The following is a 19,210-nucleotide window of genomic DNA, read 5'->3' as shown; positions in this document are numbered from 1 at the left end:
TTTGGTTCAGGTCTTGATCTCATGGTTTGTGAGTTCGAGTCCAGCATCAGGCTCTCTGCTGTCAGCACGGAGCCCGCATCACATCCTCTGTCTCCCTCTCTCTCTGCCCCTCCCCTGTTTGCACTCTCTCTCAAAATAAATAAATAAACTTCAAAAAAAAAAAAACAAAACACCTGGGAACATGTAACAATGTCACAAAGTAAAGAGCTCCTAGAAAGAAAGATTTCAAAAGGACACAGAAACCAGCCTGAGGGGCCTCCCAATGGCCAAATCAAGGACTATTTAAGCATCAAATAAATAAACAATGATGGCGATAGATTATAACCAAGTGAATAAAATAGGAAATCAGGAACCAGGAGTGTGTGAGTGTGTGCTGCGTGTGTGCGATACAGAGATATAGATGCAGGGATTTGCACCGATACATACAGATGTAGATAGATAGTCACATGACCCAGCAATTCCACTCCTAGGTATTTACCCAAGAGAAATGAAAATATGTCCACACAAAGCTTTATTTCTAGCAGTTATGTTTATCATAGCCCCAAAGCTATAGACTGCCCAACCCGCGTGACCATCAACAGGTGGACAGATAAATGATCGTATATTCACATGTGGACTATGACTCAGCAATAAAAAAGGAATAAAATACTGATACACACAACATGTCTAAATACCAAAAACATTACCGAGTGAAGGAAGCCAGACACAAAAGAGTAATATTGTGTGATTCTATTTATATGAAATTCTACAACAGGCAACACTAATATCTAGTGACAGAAAATACAACAGAGGTGTCCTGGGGCCAGGGGCGGGAGGGAGTTGACCACAAAGGAACGTGAGGGAACTTCGTGGGGGATGGAAATACTCTGTGTCTTAGGTCTACACGTTTTTCAAAATTAGAAGATACTTAAAATAGGTACACTTTAATATATGTTTTGTTTAAATTTACACTTAAATTTAGTAATCAACTAAATAATACTGTTTTGTTTTGTTTTTTAAAGGACAGAATGTAGAAGGGAGTGCCTGGCTGGCTCAGACCTTAGAGCATGCAACTCTTGATCTCAGGGTTGTGAGTTCAAACCCCACATTGGTGCGGAGGCTATTTAAAAAAAAAAAAAAAAAAAGGACAGATTTTAAGGTAAAGTATTTGTTGTTCCTTAGTCCTTCCTTAATTGCAGGCGTGATGCCTGGAGGCACAGCAGCTACCTTGTGACTATGAGGTAAATTAAATTTACAGACAGCAGAGAAAAAAGGGGGAAAGAAGCTAGTGCCTGAGGCCATTTTTGGGCTGCCAAGCCCCCCCTAGACTGTCAACCTCCAGACCTTCTTGTCACTGTAAGAGTTTTGTTATTTCAGTCAAATTAATTCCCAACCAAAATACAAAGTCCCTCCATCCAAATTCTTTCCACTCCGCCTTCATTTTTTAGCAACTGAGAATGCATCCCTCCTCCTCCTCCTTCAGAACGCCAAACCAAGAATTCAAGCACGTAATCTGTACATTTTGAAAATGGCGGATACACAAAGTTAATTATGGCCAGAGGCATCCTGGGGCATTCAAAGGGGCCAAAAGGAGTTGGACAACAGGCCGAGAAACAGCACAGAAGTCTTAAGAGACAGGAGAAGAGGGAGGGAAGATGCCACAAGAGAGGCGGATGGGAATGAGACTGGATGGGCAGGCGGAAACCGATTGATGCGAGGCTTTCAAGCAAGGCTTGTCCAGTGTCACAGGCTAAGGAGCCCTGCACCTGGCATTTTAGGCAGCATCACTGATCAGTGGACATTAACATTTCAAGAAGCCATGTCATATTGGGGTTAACAACTATTTTTGGATATGCTATGTTTTCACTTCTCTTAGCTTGTAAACTATACACTCTTTCATAATCCTTTGAATAGTTACCCTGTATATGAAAGCATGCATTCTTGACTTACCAAAGTCTAAAGTTAGCTGGGATCCTTACTCTTTTCCTAAATATTGCAAGGCATTTAGAACACTTCGACCCCGGGGCTCCTGGGTGAGTTCAAGACCTGCATTGGGCTCCTCCCCCTGCTTGAGATTCTCTCTGCCCTCCCCTGCTCTCTTGCTCTCTCTCAATATAAATAATATATATCATGTATATACTTATACATGATATAACACATTTGTTTATATAGCATATAAATCTGAATATGAAATATAATATGTATTTTTAGACCCAATAAGACATTTTTTTCCAATAAGACATTATTATTTTTATATTATACAGTCAGTATTTATTTATTTACTTACTTACTTATTTTAAATGACAGGACTTTTTTTTAAATGTTTTATTTCTTTTTTGAGAGAGAGAGGGCATGAGCAGGAGAGAGGCAGAGAGAGAGGAGGGCAGAGGATCCAAAGCAGGCTCCGTGCTGATGGGCTGACAGCACAGAGCCCCATGTGGGGCTTGAACCCATGAACTGTGAGATCACAACCGGAGCCAAGGTCGGATGCTCAACTGACTGAGCCACCCAGGCACCCCTGTTTATCTAGCTATTATCTATTATGTCCAAACTTCTACCTGGGTCATTTTCTTCCTGCCTAAAAGACATTCTTTATTATTTCCCTTAGAGCAGGGATAATGACCAACGCTCTTATTTTGTTTATTTGAAACTGTATTTATTTCACTTCATTCTTTTTGTTTGTTTTTTGCTTATTTATTTTTGAGAGAGAGAGAGTGCAAGTGAGGGAGGGGCAGAGAGAGAGGGAGACACAGAATCCGAAACAGGCTCCAGGCTCTGAGCTGTCAGCACAGAGCCCGACGTGGGGCTCAAACTCATGGGCCCCGAGATCATGACCTGAGCCGAAGTCAGACGCTCAACCGACTGAGCCACCCAGGCGCCCCTATTTCACTTCATTCTTAAAGGATATTTTTGCTACATGTAGATCTCTAATCTGGCTGTTGTTTCCCTTCAGTGCTTTAAAGATTAATCATTCTTTCGTCGTCTGGCTTCCAATGTTTCTGCTGAGAAAGCTAAGAGTCTGAGGACTGCATTTTTGAAGACAATGTGTCTCTTTTCTCCAGCTACTTTTATTTATTTATTTATTTATTTATTTATTTATTTATTTATTATTATTTTTTTAAACATGTATTTATTTTTGAAAGACAGAGAGACACAGAGCATGAGTGGGGGAGGGGCCAAGAGAGAGACAGGGAGACACAGAACGCAAAGCAGGCTCCAGACTCCAAGCTGTCAGCACGGAGTCCGATGCGGGGCTTGAACACATGAACCATGAGATCATGACCTGAGCCGAAGCTGGTCGCTTAACCGACTGAGCCATCCAGGTGCCCGTCTCTGGCTACTTGTGAAATCTTCTCCTTGAATTTGGTTTTCAGAGGTTGTACTTGGTTCATGCCAACCTACAGTTTTCTTTTTGATTTATCCTGCTTGGATGTTAGGCAGGCTTCTTTAATCTGTGGCTTCATGTCTTCCATCAGTTTTAGAAAAATCTCAGCCATGAGCTCTTCAAATATACCTCTGCCCATTCTTTCTCTCCTCTCCTTCTGAGGCTCCAACTAAAAGGATGTCACAGCCTTTCACTGAATCCTCCGTATTTTTATCCTCTTTTCCGGTTTCTCCATAGTTTTTTTCTCTCTGTGCTTCAGTCTGGATACTTTTCTCTGACCCATCTCCTTTGTCACTAATTCTCTCGTTAGCCTTTCCAATTTACTGTTAAACTCATTTTTAACCTTTGTTTTTCTATTTGTTTCAGTTCTAGAATGTCTACGTGTTTTCTTTATCCATGAGTATACATAAATACAAAGATATAATTATATAGTTTCGGGTTTTCTCCTAAACTGTTCACTCTTACTTTGATCTCATTTAATCTTCCGATCTTTTAAAATATTTATTTATTTATTTTTGAAAGACAGAGAGAGAGACAGAGTGCGAGTGGGCAAGAGGCAGAGAGAGAGGGAGACACAGAATCCGAAGCAGGCTCCAGGCTCCGAGCCGTCAGCACAGAGCCCAATGAGGGGCTTGAATCCATGAACACCAAGATCACAACCTGAGCCGAAGCTGGACGCTTAACGAATTGAGCCACCCAGGCATCCCAATTTTACTTAAATCTTATTTTTTACTTAAAAACTCTAATGTTTTATTTCCTAGTCTAAACATAGAAAATCTGTATCTGATAATTCAATAATCTGAGCTCCTTCTTGGTATGTTTCTATTATTTGTTGCTTATGGTTTTGCTTTCCGTGTCACTTTGTCTTTCATGTGTCTGAGTATCTTTATTACATGCTGGACATGGTAAGCCCAAAACTGTATAAATAATTCATGGCCCAGGATGATGTATCTTCCTCCAGAAAGGATCTCTGTTTCCTTCTCCCAGGTACCTGGGACACTAGCACTTCTGGGTCACCTTCACATAAACACAAGTATTATGACGATCTGAAGCCAAGCCAACATCCCTGTCTGGACTCACCTACTCCCACTTTGTCTTGATCCTGGGGTTGACCCCCAAATGGGGGGAGGTTCATCAGTGCCCCGTTTCACCTGGCAGAACTTAGCCTTCATTCCATGGCCGCAAGTCCCAGGAAGTTCTATTGTTCAGCCTTTCAGCTGCTTAGCTGTCCCCTCTGAAAACGTAAACACAGTGAGGGGAAGTCCAGCCCCAAACATGGGGCTCATCTCCATGGGCCTTCATCCTCCTCTGATCCTGGGAATTCTTCACTAGTCTGTTCTTCCCCTGGTATCTTCAGGCAAATGATTTTCTATTTTTTGAGCTTTTTAATTTATTCCACAGTGAAAGAAACAGTATCCAAAGCATCTAGACTGCCTTTACAGGAAGGCACAAAGTACCTTGTAATCAATCAATACATTTAAGATGGCAGGGATTTCTTTCGGAAAGCTATCATTAAGTGGATGGTGTTTTAGAATCAGCATCTCATAGTCACCTCTTGCCACAGGCAGCCTCTAAGATGGCCCCAGATGATACACACATCTTGGTATTCATGCCCTTACATAATTCCTTCCATTCGAGTGTGGGCTGGACCTAGTGATTTGCTTCTAAAGAACAGAATACAGCAAAGGTGATGGGCTATCAATTATAGGCTTAGGTTACAAAGAGACTGTGGCTTCCCCCTTGCTCACCCTCTCTTGTTCTCTCACTTGCTCACTCTCAGAGAAGCCAGCTGCCATATTATAAGCCACCTTGTGGAGAGGCCCACATAACAGGTAAGGGAGGGAGGTCTCTGGCCAATAGCCAACAAGGAATCGAGGCTCTCAGACCAACAGTCCACAGGAACTGGATCCTGCCAATAGCCAAATAGCTGATCTTGGAAGTAAATCTCTACCCACACCCCCATCAAGCCTTGAGGAGGCTACGGCCCTGGCCACCATCTTGAATGAAGCCCAGTGAGAAATCCCAAGACTACTGGGTCGGGCCCAGATTTGGACCCACAGAAATTGTGAGATATAAATGTTTATTATTTTAAGCCACTACGTTTTGTTACATCATGATGATAACCATTGGACATCCAATTCTCTTTCTAACCTACTCCAGTCCTATTTTCTTCCTCATCACTCCACTGGGGCCATTTGTCAAGATTACCAACTCTCATGACAATACATATTATTGACAAAAATGATAGCTGTTGGAACATCAAGCACTAAACCAACCAAGTGGCCAGGTAATCTGCCAAGAGCTATTACTATTTAAAATACACATATCCTGGGGAGCCTAGGTGGCTCAGTCAGTTAAGCATCCGACCCTTGATTTCAGCTCAGGCCATGATCTCATGGTTCATAGGTTTGAGTCCCATGTCTGGCTTCTCCAATCCAACCAGTGGAGTCTGCTTGGGATTCTCACTCTCTGCCCCTCCCCCACAATATAAGTAAATAAACGTTTAAAAGAAATAAATTAAATTAAATTAAAAAATAAAATAAAGTACACATATCTGGGGTGCCTGGGTGGCTCAGTTGGCGGAGCATCCAACTTTGATTTCAGCTCAGCTCATGATCCCAGGGTCGTCTCTCTGTCTCACTCTTTCTCTCTCTCTCCCTCTCTCCCTCTCTCTCTCAATAAATAAATAAATAAACAAATACACATATCCTTTAACCCTGCAATCCTTTCTGTTCCATAGATTCCATAGAAGTGAGAGTACCAGTCTGTAAGGCCATACATTCAAAATCATTATTGCAGCAATGTTTTTAGTGTCCTTAAACTGGAACCACGTTGAATGTCCATCATTAAGAAAACATCGGAATAACTGATAAATTCAGGCCATGAAACAGCCTACAACCTTTAAAAATAGAACTACAACAAATGACTTTGAGCAATTTCTGTATGGTATTGTTGAATGAAGAAAATAAAATACGGAATACTACTGAAGATGTGATCCCATTTTTGTAAAACAATGCCCTCCCAAATACTGTGTGTGTGTGTGTGTGTGTGTGCGCGCGTGTGTGTGTGTTCATCAAATGAACTGAACTTGATATGCTTATTTATTCAAACAACTTTATTCTTTTTCACAGTTGTTTCCTTCAAACCCTCTCCTTAGACTAGTTAATTCTTCCCATCCCCTTAGATGAAATCTCAGGCACTTCCCAGAACTTTTCGGTCAATCCCAGGTAACAACAGTAAGATATAATCCAGCGTGGGTGCCCTCTGGAAGTAGCAGGTGCCTCATGCTAATGTGTGTCCCACTGGAGAGTTTTGGGGGGGTTCCTGGGACATGACCAGTCTGACTGTGTCTTCCCTCCAGGCATCCAGTAGTCCACCTCCCAGGGGGTTCTCACAGGCAAGATCCAAAATGACTCAAGGTCAACTCTTTCCCACCTCAGGTCCCTAGGAAAGTCTCCTGTCTCCTTTGCAAGTCCCGATGCATCCTCTTTCTTTCCCTACCCTCTTGCCTTGGACCAGATCTTTCCATGGCTCCTCACACCCTGATTCCAGGGGACACAGGTTCTGTGAAGTCCCATCTGTCACTTGACCAAGGTGAACAAACGGCATGCTCTCCTAAGAAATTTTCCCTCCCTCCATCTCTCTCTCTCTCTCTCTCTCTCTCTCTCTCTCTCTCTTTCTTAGCTCTTCGATAATCTCCAGGTGATGTGCTAGGTTCTATAGAAATGGACGAAAATCCGGAGCACACTTAAGACCTATTGTCAGCCTTTACAGCCTCAGCCAAAATTGGGATAGTCATGTTTTAGCAACCCGTTATAGACCAATCTGCAGATAGAGCTATGCTGAATGGGATTTTAAAAATGCGTGAAGAAAAATATCGAAGGATGCACTCCAGGTTGTTATCAAGGAGTAAACTCCTTGCTGGGAGTTTACTCATTATCTCTTCACTGGAACAAAGACTACAAGTGATAAAGAGGGAAGAGGAGAGGTCAGGGTGAGGTGAGGGCGCCAAGCCAAAGGAAAAAGAGAGAGAGAGAGAGAGATTGCACCAAAAGAGAGCAAGTGCATGATCATATTTAGCCATTTTTACAAAAGTACATATACGTGTGGACATATGTTTAAAGATTTTAAGTGAAGGGGTGCCTGGCTGGCTCAGCTGACTAATCGTCCGACTCTTGATCTCGGCTCAGGTCATGATCTCGCAGTTTATGAGACCCAGCCCCACGATGGGCTCCGTGCCGACAGTGCAGAGCCTGCTGGGGATTCTGTGTCTCCCTCTCTCTCTGCTCCTCCCCTGCTTGCACTCTCTCTCTCAAAATAAAGAAACATTAAAAAATAAATAAATCAGGGGCACCTGGGTGGCTCAGTCAGTTACGTGTCCGACTCTTGATTTCAGCTCAGGTCACGATCTCATGCTTCATGAGTTCCAGCCCTACGACGGGCTCTGTGCTGACAGCGTGGAGCTTGCCTTGGATTCTCTCCCTCTCTCTGCCCCTCCTCTCCTCTCTCTCTCAAAATAAATAACTTAAAAAAATCATATTCAAAGATAGTAAGTTGTAAGTATTTTTTTTGAAAGTGATCAATGACCTCCACTTTACCTGAAATATCTGATGGTCGATCCTGTCTTCTCCTTACTTGACCTCACTGGATCTCGTAGAAGCGTGTGACCCAAACGGTCACCTGCTCTCTTGCAACACTGTCCTCGGTTGGCTTGCATGATGCCATACTCTGCTAGTTTTCCTCATACTTCTCTGGCTGTTGGCAGCCTTCTTTGCCAGAGTCTCCTCTAAATAGCAGTGTCCCGAGACACTCTCTGTCTGCCCTTATCTACTCTGCCTATAGTTATCCTTACTCGTTCCCGTCTAGTCGTGCCTGCAATGCCACCTCATACAGCTGACTGATATCTTCTCCAGTTTATAGTCCTGACCTCCCCCATCAGGTACAGAATCTTATCCCATTTCACCCTTAACGTCAGACAGGCATCTCATCGCTAACATAAGCAAAACAGGATTCTTTATCTTCCACCCCTAACCCTGTTCCTCCCCCAGCCTTCTCAAGTCTGGAAATGGCAAAACGTTCACAAAACCATATAAGTCAACGTCCTGGGAGTCGTCCTTACCTCCTCTTTCCCTCACACTGGGCACATGATTCATCAGCAACTCCTACGGGCTCCACCTTCACAATGAGTCTCTGATCTAGCTTCAACTGCTGCCACCAGCATCCCTCTCTCAAGCTGCACGATACCCTCCAAGCTGGCATCTGTAGGTCCACTTTTGTCCCCTTTGTTCCAGCCGCTCAGCAGCGGCTGATCACTTTTAAAATCATAAATCAGATCAGGCCAATCCCCTGCTCAAAACCCTCCATACTGACTTTTCAACTAGCCCATTTCCTAGCCAATGTCAACCTTCCCTGCCTCTACCCCTGCTTCTTGGAGAAAGTAATGGGCAAGGCTAGAAATCTACATTCCCCAGATTCCCTTGCAGTTGGGGAGGCCATGTGATTCAGTTCTAACCAATGAGACTTGATAGGGATTCTAAGAAAGCCATGTTTTCCTGAGAAAAAGGGAGAGTGGAATGCCATACATCTTTTGACCCTGTTTTCCTTTGTTTCTGCCTGGAAAGCGAGTACCCAAAGATAGAGCAGCCATGTCAAAGATGTCAGGACAGGAAGGGAAAAGGGATCTTGCTCCTTGAACCGCTGCATCAGCCTTTGAATGGCCATCCCTAGACTTCTTGTTACATGAGAAAAAATACATAAATTCATGACTTGATCAAATTGCTGTGATAGAGTTTCTATTGCATGTAGCCAGATACAATTTCTGGCACAAGCTTCTCATCACCTGTTTTTAAAAGAAATTCCCAAGGCCTTACATGATCTCTCCAACGCATACCCTACCATTCTCTATTATTCTTCCTGCACCAGCCTCATAGACCCTCTGGGCTGTTCTTGGTACATGCCAAGTTCATTTCTGCCTCAGGGTCTTTGCCCTTGCTGTTGTGCTGGCATGCTCTTCCCTGAGACCTTTCGCATGGTTGGCTTGAGTCCCCCCTTCACTCAGCTTTGTGCTTTAATGTAGGCTCTGGAGCAAGATCTTGCCTCGACTACTCCATCCAAAATTGGTTCCTTGACAGTCTTTAACTCTTTAGTGATTTATTTTTATTCAGTTATCACTAACTAAACTTGTCTCTGCCTGAGAGTATGTAATTTATTTTCTCACTTCTTTAATGTCCGTCTATTCCACTGGAATGAAAGCTTCAAGGGGTACAGGCACATCCCCAGTACCTGGGAGAGTGCCTGGTATGAAGCAGGCATTCAAAAGTTATTTGTTTAGGGGCGCCTAGGTGGCTCAGTCGGTTAAGCGTCCAACTTCGGCTCAGGTCATGATCTCACGGTCCGTGGGTTCGAGCCCCGCGTCGGGCTCTGTGCTGACAGCTCAGAGCCTGGAGCCTGTTCCAGATTCTGTGTCTCCCTCTCTCTGTGACCCTCCCCCGTTCATGCTCTGTCTCTCTCTGTCTCAAAAATAATAAACGTTAAAAAAAATTAAAAAAAAAAAGTTATTTGTTTAATCAATGAAACAATCAATTCACGGCATCCTGCAACTGAGATGCAGTCGACCTTACACCACTCAGCAGTTCTTTGTAATAAAAACACTGTGTACTATCCTACTATAAGTTAAAGAGGTGGTGTTGGGTTTATTTTTGGTATGTTTGTCATGCCAGCCCTTTTTCGGGCTACCAAATTTGGAATCGGCACTCTGGACACATAGACACTTAATTTCATGGCCTCACCTGAACTTCTGGACCGGCTCCGCAATTTAAGGCTCATCTAATGACTGAACTTTGCAGCAGGGCGTCCAGACATCTGCACTGACACTGAACAACGCCCGCCATGGTCCTGCTTTCTCCCAGATCACCCAAAGGACGGTGAGTTGGTGAATCCATTCAGAGACCAGAGACTCGTTTTTTCTCGGACCTTCTCTAGATTGGCCCAGGGCCGTGATCACAATGTGGGCAGTATCATGCCAGAGTGATAAAGGCGTCGGAAGGCCTGGTCCCAACCCCAGCTCACCAGCTACATGGCCAGCCTGAGTTCGCGGGGTCCCAGGGAGGAACACACATCAGGACGTGCAATCAGTTCCCTCCCTATAAAGAGAGAGGCGGGACGTGCGAGCTCTGCAGTCCTCCCGGCTTCCTGGATCCGAGTCTTTCGCTTCCCTTCCACCCTCCTGGTAGCCTTGCACGCCCACCTGTGGCCCGAAGCCGCAGCCGCCAGGCCCGAGGCGGGAGCCCACCAACTAGCCCTTCGCGCGGTCAGCCCCGCCCACTCCCGTCGGCCCCCGCGGGCCGCTCCCGTCGCCGTGGAAACGAAGGCAGCCCAGCGGCGCGGCGGCTTCCGCTCCTCCGCGCCGGGGAGGGCTCCGGCCGACCGCGATGCTGAAGGCCAAGATCCTGTTCGTGGGGCCCTGCGAGGTGAGGCCCGGCCGGCGGGGGCGGCGGGCGGGGCCCGGGCGGGGGCGACCCGGGGCTGTGCCTGGCGCCAGGAGCCCCCCAGGAGGCGGGAACCTCGTCCCCCCGCGCCCACCCGGTGTGCGCCGCTGGCCTCAGGGGGAACTTGGCGCCCCCAGACCTTGACCCGGTTTTCGTGAGGCCTGAAAGTCGTGAGTGGCGTTTTGGAAGCCGGGTCTAGGTTCCACGACTCTCCTTTGCCGGTGAGGTTGGCCCTAATGAACATGCCTGTGGGACAAGAAAAGCAGACTGTGTTCGCTCTCAGTATGTGTATGGTGGTGGTAGTGGGAATTAAATCTACGTGTGGACGTCATACACAGGAATAGAGTCCCTTGGACTAAAGCTAAGTGTGGAAAACAACAACAACAACGTGGAAATGGCCAGTGAATAGTCTCCATCTCCTGCACGCATCGCGATTGGCCTGGAGGACTTGTGAAAAACACAACGTGCCAGTCCTGCCTTAGGGTTTTGATTCAGTGGGTGTGGGAGGGGTCTCAGAATCTGCCTTTTACTGACGCTGTTCGTCCGGGGACCCCGCGTTGAGAATCACTGTAGTATGTGCATATACGGAGAGATGTGTTATGCATCTTGAGACAGGGAAAGTCGCCTCAAGCACAACACAAAACTGAGGAAGCCTTAAAAGAAATGACAGCGAAGTTGAGCCTGGGGAAAACATCTGCAAAATACATTACAAAGAAAGAATAGGTAGCAAGCACAGGGGAAGTCTCCAAATCAGTAAAGAGAACTCAACAGAAAACCGAGCAAAGTCTGTGCACATGAGTACAACTGGCCAGTAAGTATAAGAAGCTATTCAGCCTACAGTTAACAACACAAATTAAAACAAGAAGGTGACCCTAATTTGCCCATCAGAGTGGATGCAAAAAGGTTAGAACACTGGGAACATGAAGCATGAGGATGCTCGTAAGGAAATGAGGACTTTAGGATTCGTCGATGGGGCATTGATAACAGCTTCTTTGGCAGTCCAATGATTAACTTTAAAATGTGCAATAGCTTGCAGGGCACCTGGGTGGATCAGTCGGGTAAGCATTGGACTTCTGCTCAGGTCATGATCTCCTGGTCTCGTCAGGCTCTGAGCTGTCAGCTGGAGCCTGGAGCCTGCTTCAGATTCTGTCTCCTTCTCTCTCTGCCTCTCCCCTGCTCGCACTCTCTCTCCCTCTCAAAAATAAACCAAAAAAAAAATTTGTTTTAATGTGCATAGCTTGAGGCACCTGGGTGGCTCAGTTGGTTAAGCGTCCAACTTAAGCTCAGGTCATGATCTCACGGTCCATGAGTTCGAGCCCCGCGTCGGGCTCTGTGCTGACAGCTCAGAGGCTGGAGCCTGCTTCAGATTCTGTGTCTCCCTCTCATTCTGCTCCTGCCCTGCTCACACTCTGTCTGTCTGTCTGTCTCTCTCTCTCTCTCTCTCTCTCTCTCAAAAAATACCCATTCAGCCTTCCCTGACCACCCAAAGTCCCTATGACGTTATCCTGTTTGATTTTTTAAAATTTTTTTTTAGTGTTTATTTATTTTTGAGAGAGAGAGAGACAACCTGAGCAGAGGAGGGGCAAAGAGAGAGAGAGAGAGAGAGAGAGAGAGAGAATCCGAAACCGGCTCCAGGCTCTGAGCTGTCATCACAGAGTCCAATGCGGGGCTTAAACTTGGGAACAGTGAGATCATGACCTGAGCTGAAGTCGGGCGCTCAACTGACTGAGCCACCCAGACACCCCGATTTTTTAATTTTTTTTCAAATTGAGAGAGCGAGCAGGGAGGGGCAGAGAGAGAGAGGGAGTGAGAGAGAATCCTAGGCAGGCTCCATGCTGCCGGCATGGAGCCTGTTGCCGGGCTCAAACCCACGAACCTCAAGATCATGCCCTGAACTGAAACCAAGAGTCGGACACCTAATTGAGCCACTCAGGTGCACCATCCTGTTTGATTTTTATTCTAGTACTTAGGACTATTTTATCGTATGTGTTACAACAGCACCTGGCAGGATAGACACTTAAAAATACCTTACATACCAAACAGGCAGCTTCTTCATTTTCCCAGAAGAATCCTTCCCCTCAATCAGTTGGTTTTGGCTAACGTGTATATACACTTTAAGGACATAGACGAAATATATCAATACACCTTTATAATGTTTTATGTATACATTTAAAGGAACATTAAGATATATATTAATTTGGAAATGCTGTTTTATTCCATACTTGCCTTTCATGATAGCTTTTTTTTTTTTTTAAGTTTTATTTATTCATTTTGAGAGAGAGAGAGAGAGCATTCACATGAGCAGGAAAGGGGCAGAGAGAGAGAGAGAATCCCAAGCACAGACCCCCACTTGGGGCTCGAACTCATGAACCATGAGATAGAGCTGAGCCGAAACCAAGAGTTGGATGCTTAACCAACTGAGCCACCCAGGTGCCCCTCGTGCCTCACGACACAGTTTTAAAATTCAAGCCCTTCTCCTGCACCTTGGACACCCAAGTTAATTTTATGACCAGAGCCACTTTTAAAACACATCCCAAAGCCCATCATCTGAGTAGTTTTGGATATAAGGACTTTTTGAATCTGTGTATGACCCTGTTCCTGGAAATGTACTCCAGCCTGAAGAGCCATTCCTACAACATCGGGCCATTTGCTTTATGTGTTCATCCTATAGATAAACATTCGTGATCTCCCCAAACATAACCACTCAACTGTGTTATTTTTAAGTGACATTTAATTTGTGAGGCCACATGGTCGGGAAAAATTACTAACACCGTATTAAGCCCTCATCTTTTTCTGATTCTTTCAAGTGACTTCTACAAGCCCCCCAAACTGGCATTGATTGAAATTGTTCTAACCAAGCAATTGTTCAAAATAAAACAACCGAGAGAGCAGGGCCTAATTTCAGAGATTTTTACAAGGACTCAAGTGTAAGAGATTCCCTTCTGAGGAATAATTTGGGGGGAAGAAAAACCCCTTGTCTTATATCCGAGCATATACAATATTTGTTAAACGAATGGCACAAATGTATAGAAAATACCTGAAGACGGATCATAGTCATTACCTCTGGGGAGGGAATGGAGCGGACAGACGGATGGGTGTTTGGGGCGGAGGGCCCCTGAGGGCTGTTTTGTTGCTAGCAACGTGTGGGACTTGTATTATCTAGAACGAGGAACGGAGGAACGGCCCTGTGTGACGGTGTGGCACGGCCAGCCACTGAGGGACCCAGCTCTGCCTTTGAACTTCTCTGTGACCTTGAGGAACTCCCTTCCCCTTTCCGGGCCTCAGGGGAGGTTTCTTGATGCGGAGAGGAACGTGGCAGCAGACAGACTCACGCTAACAATTCCCTTCTGTTCTCAGACAAGTTAACGGAGAGCCAGCCAGGGACGTCAGTGTGGGTAAGGTCACCCAGTGGCAGAGATGGCATTAGAACCCCATGCACCCCGGGTCCCAGGGCAGGCCGTGCCCACCACGTACAGTAAGGCAGCGAGCTCCTCCCAAGCGGAGAGAGCCCTCTGCCGTGGCAATCCCGTGGTGGCCACCACGCCCGGCAATCCAAGCCGGCTACTGGAGGCTCGCTTGTGGTTACTTTCCTGCCCTTCAGCACAGCCCTTTTATCATTTTCACTTCCACAGAGTGGAAAAACCGTTTTGGCCAACTTCCTGACAGAATCTTCTGACATCACCGAATACAATCCGACCCAGGGAGTAAGGTGAGCCCCGACAAATCTGTCTCCCCAAGGGCCCCCCGCTTCTCTGGGTGACGGTGGCATCCCACAAGTATACCATGCCCGAAGTAGAGATGCTGCCTCTGTTTTTATTTCTTAGGATCCTGGAATTTGAGAACCCGCACGTCACCAGCGACGACAAAGGCACGGCGTGTGAATTTGAGCTGTGGGATTGTGGCGGTGACCCCAAGTACGTACTTTCCTTTGAAGAGGGTTTGCTTCATCAAATGGCTCAAAACCCAGCTGCCCGCCAAGCACCCTGGACCTGGGCCCAGCACACTCCCTAGCATGTATTAGGGGCTTGATCGATTATTTGGTGATGGGCACCGCTCTTGAGAACTTTAAGGATCGGGTTATGACACAATGAGAAGTCATCTGTCAATTAACACGAAGACGTTATTTTTATAAATTTTTTTGATGTTTACTTATCTTTGAGAGAGAGAGAGAGAGCGTGAGCAGAGGAGGGGCAGAGAGAGAGGGAGACACGGAATCCAAAGCGGGCTCCAGGCTGTGAGCTGTCAGCACAGAGCCCCACGTGGGGCTCAGACTCACGAACCACGAGATCGTGACATGATCCAAAGTGGGGCGCTTAACCGACTGAGCCACCCAGGCGCCCCAAGACATTATTTTTAAAGTCCCACAGGTAGAAACCAGAAGCACCTAACATCCGCTCTGAATCCAGTGCTGCCTTGCAGGTTCGAGTCTTGCTGGCCAGCCCTGATGAAGGATTCCCACGGGGTGGTGATCGTCTTCAATGCCGACACCCCAAGCCACCTGAAGGAAATCGACATGTGGTATTCCTGCTTCGTCCAGCAGCAGCTCCTACAGGACACTCAGTGTCTGTTGATCGCACACCACAAACCAGGCTCCGGAAGTGATAAAGGAAACCTGTCTTTGTGTAAGGAGGCTGGAATTCTCTTTCCCGCTCTTGTCTTGAATGTTCTGGTCCCTTGTATATTGTTCTGGGTCTTTGAAACCAGCTGCTACGTGCAATTATTGAGCACCTGATGTGCCCTAGGCATTTGTTTTTCCTACCATGTAAATTGGCATCCCCAGCTTAGACGATCTGTCCGTCATAGCATCCAGGCCAGGAAAGAGACACTTTAAAAGCAGGCAGACACCAAGAGGGGGGAAACCTGGTTTTAGCCACTCATCAGTACTACGAGGGACATTCTTTCCTGACTGGTCTTTTCTCCAGAAAAACTCCCGTTAGCACGTAACACACACCATTACAGAGGTGACAAAGTGCTCATGGAAAATGACTCGCAATATTCAGAAATCTCTTCCTTTCTGGTGTAAGAACAAAGGGGACCTGGAAGTGGACGCCAGGTGGCAGTGTGGTGGCATTATTTATTGAGCACCTGTTATATGCCAAGCACTATGGTGAGTGCATCGGTAGAACCTTCATCTGTTAAATCATGGCAGGCAAAACCCACCTTTACTTTTGGACCCTAGAAAGTTAAACAAATTGGCTTCTGTTAAGACTCGGGTCAGCGGGAGCTAGAAATGGCCCCTGGTTCAAAGCTCATGCCTAATTACATTGTTTCCTCCTTAAGCACCCCCCTTGAACAAGCTGAAGCTGGTGCACTCGAACCTGGAGGATGACCCTGAAGAGATCAGGGTGGAGTTCATAAAGTATTTAAAGAGCATAGTCAATTCAGTGTCTGAAAGCAGAGACCGGGAGGAGATGTCGATTATCACGTGACCAGCCTTCATCCGCACTCTTCCGCGTTGCAGATGGGGTCAGCTCATTTCCCAGTGCACATCTAGAATCTCGTCCAGCTATTGATGTGTCCTCCCCGTGGCCGTAGAAGAGCTTTTCCTTGTCTGCTCTAAGGTACCAGTCTACCAGGGAGTTGACTCCTACCGTTCGTTCTCTATCCTTCGTTCAGTTGAGAAAATCCTATTGCCGAATGCTGATTCCTTTGCCCCAGATCTCTCCAAGAGCTGGAAAGCTGAGGTGTTTTTCTTTCCTCTTCCTAGACGTCAAGAGGAATTATAACTGTCCGAGCCAAACGATACAATAGTAGTTTCGTTCGTGTGTGTTGGTTTGAATGGGATTTTCGTTCCTTAATTCACTCAACAAATACCAACTTGTCATGTTACACTGTTCTAGCCGCCGACCACGTACAGCTTGAACAAAACATAAAAATCTCCACCCTCGTGGAACTGCCATTCTGTTCCTCTAGATAGTGGCGAGGTTGAGTTCAGAAATTAAGTACTGCACCTTAGATATGGGGAAAAGTTACGGATTCTGGATTTTCTGTAATTGGTCTAAAGCCCACGCTCCCATCCTCCTAGATAATGGGGAGACCTGGACCACACGTGAGGCCAGAGAAAGGTACAGTTGATCCTCATTCATGGGTTCTGCATTTGCAGATTGCCTACTGGCTGAAACGTATTTGTAACCCCCGGACCAACACTCAAAGTGCTTTCACCATTATTCAGAGTGGCAAAAAATCTGACCCCCAGGCACGCGCGTTTCCAGCGGAGGCTGATCAAGGCCACGCTCTGCCTTCTTGTTTCAGCTGTCATGCTGTAAACGGGTGTCCCTGTCACAGCCTGTTTAGCGCCACATTTTCACATTTGTGTGCTTTTTGTGAGTGGTTTCGCTGTTTAAAATGACCCCCGGACGTGGTGCTGAAGCACTGGCTGGTGTTCCTAAGCGTAGAAAGGCTGCGATGTGCCTTACAGACGAAACAAGTACTTTAGATGAGCCTCATTCCAGCATGAGTTATAGCGCTGTCGGCTGTAAGTTCAGTGAATCAACAATACATATTAAATAAGGTGTCTTTAAACAGAAGCGTCCAGGGGTGCCTGGGCGGAGCAGTCAGTTGAGCGCCCGACTCTTGATTTCCGTTCAGGTCACGATTGCGGCGTGGTGGGATCAAGCCCCACATCGGGCTCCACGCTGAGCACGGAGCCTGGTTGAGATTCTCTGTGTCCCTCCGCCCCCTCCCCTGCTCACATGCTCTCACACTCTCTTTCTCTCTGAAATAAAAAATGATAGGGGCGCCTGGGTGGCTCAGTCAGCTAAGCGGCTGACCTCAGCTGAGGTCGTGATCTCATCGCTCGTGAGTTCGAGCCCCGCATCGGGCTGTCTGCTGTCAGCGGGGAGCCCGCCTCGGTTCCTGTCTCCCTCTCTACCCCTCCACAGCTTGTGCTTTCTGTTTCAAAAAATAACATCAAAAAATTTTTTGAATAAAAAAGTAAAAAGAAATGTAAACAGAAGCGTCCATAAAACAAGGTTACGTGTTGATGGCTGATGAAAGTGTGGTCAGAGGTGCACAGGAACACAAGCCTGTATTTACCCAGAAGCGATGGTTCGGTATTCCCTAACCCAGTGTGCATGGTGACTTTACAGAATGTAAGGGCCGTGGAGAATGAGAATCCACTGTTTTTTTTAGATCACAAGACATAGAAAAACAGTTGATTCTAAGTTTCCAGGTTAGTTCAGTCTCTGGGATAAATATTTAATCAATTCAAGGTTCTAGTCCATTTCCTTGCAGTGTCAGGGTGTCCGGACAGTGTTTGTGCTACTATTGGGGCGCGTCCTCTGGTTGCCTTCCTGACCTCTGTCAGCATGTCACTGGCCACCCTACCGGCCGTCTCCTGTCAAGTGCACGACTGGCATGGCCCACGGAACATACCTCTCTGTATCTGACTCAAGCCTCCCTCTGCCGCTTCGTTATAAGGACACTTATAATTGCATGAAGTGCCCACCTAAAGATCCCTCACTTAATCACATCTGCGAAGATGTCATGAAACAGCATGTGTCCCAGGGACTGGGACCCGAGATCTTCGGGGGCCATAATTCAGCCCGCCCCAGATGCCGCTCGCTGCGGCATTAACAGAAGAGGAGCAGGCTTGTGGGGAGTAAGGGGAGATGACAAATGACCAGTCCGAGGTGACCCAGCAAGTTAGGGACAGGGACAGAGCTGGACCCCACCCACGCCCCTGCTCTCTCCCCTGTCCCATGGTAACGGGACAGATGAGTCCACCAGTGAACAAGGGAGAGAATGTCACCCCCGAGACAACCTAGTGAAGCCACAAGCACAGCACTCCAGGGCAAATAACCTTTCTTGAAGCCCAGGCACCCAGAAAGTGGCTTGCAAGTATGTTGCAGAGAGAACTTAGCCTTAGATTTCCTGACACCAGTCAACGATGGGATAGTACTGAAGCTGTAGCTTGCAAAGAAGGCTATGCGTGAGTCGCTCCTATCACACCCTGAGTGTCCACATCTGGAAATTGCCCAGGGAAGCTGCTGGAGATCAGTATACTTTTTGTGGAACGGCAGAAGACCCTTGTATCCAAAGGGTAGGCGAAATTGTCAGAACAAAGAGTAGAGATTTGCTGGCAACCGAAGACGTACAAGAGTTTAAAAAAAAAAAAAAAAAAAGATACCCATTAAAAAAGTATCTGTTTGTACCACTTAAGAAAATTATGCTGAACTATGTCTTCTAGGTCTTGACTTTAGCCTTCCCCACCTGATGGTTGGGACTATCTTGGCCTTGGCTGATACTTTCTCAACAGATGTATTCTTTCCTCAAGCAACAAATGAAGGATCCCGTTTTAAAAACCAAATCCAAAGGAATTAAATTAGCGAGGAGGGAGGAAACTCCTCTGCTTTTGAAA

The 19,210-nt window shown here is 46.4% G+C and overlaps 1 protein-coding gene and 1 long non-coding RNA gene across 4 annotated transcripts in view; one reads left to right on the top strand and one right to left on the bottom strand.

Annotated features, from left to right (window-relative positions):
• LOC122234517 overlaps positions 1 to 10,624 on the bottom strand; it is a 30,770-nt gene extending 20,146 nt beyond the window's left edge. Inside the window, exon 1 of the long non-coding RNA XR_006212282.1 lies at positions 10,153 to 10,624. This is a non-coding gene — a long non-coding RNA (uncharacterized LOC122234517). The remainder of the gene's footprint in view (positions 1 to 10,152) is intronic.
• An 85-nt stretch (positions 10,625 to 10,709) lies between these two features.
• IFT22 (intraflagellar transport 22) lies at positions 10,710 to 16,594 on the top strand. 3 transcript variants are annotated; one of them, XM_042970992.1, is made up of 5 exons: positions 10,710 to 10,833; positions 14,484 to 14,560; positions 14,676 to 14,765; positions 15,271 to 15,473; positions 16,132 to 16,594. In XM_042970992.1, exons 1-5 carry the CDS (start codon positions 10,795 to 10,797, stop codon positions 16,278 to 16,280), a joined length of 558 nt encoding a protein of 185 aa, XP_042826926.1. In that variant the 5' UTR covers positions 10,710 to 10,794; the 3' UTR covers positions 16,281 to 16,594. The 3 variants fall into 3 exon arrangements, with proteins under 3 accessions (XP_042826926.1, XP_042826925.1, XP_042826927.1); XM_042970991.1 differs by having other exon boundaries at positions 15,211 to 15,473; XM_042970993.1 differs by lacking the exon at positions 10,710 to 10,833 and adding an exon at positions 14,171 to 14,246 and having other exon boundaries at positions 15,211 to 15,473.
• The last annotated feature ends 2,616 nt before the right edge of the window (positions 16,595 to 19,210 follow it).

The sequence above is a fragment of the Panthera tigris genome, chromosome E3, assembly GCF_018350195.1.
Source record: "Panthera tigris isolate Pti1 chromosome E3, P.tigris_Pti1_mat1.1, whole genome shotgun sequence".
In the NCBI taxonomy this organism is placed as follows: domain Eukaryota; kingdom Metazoa; phylum Chordata; class Mammalia; order Carnivora; family Felidae; genus Panthera; species Panthera tigris.
This window is presented reverse-complemented; position numbering and strand designations above follow the sequence as displayed.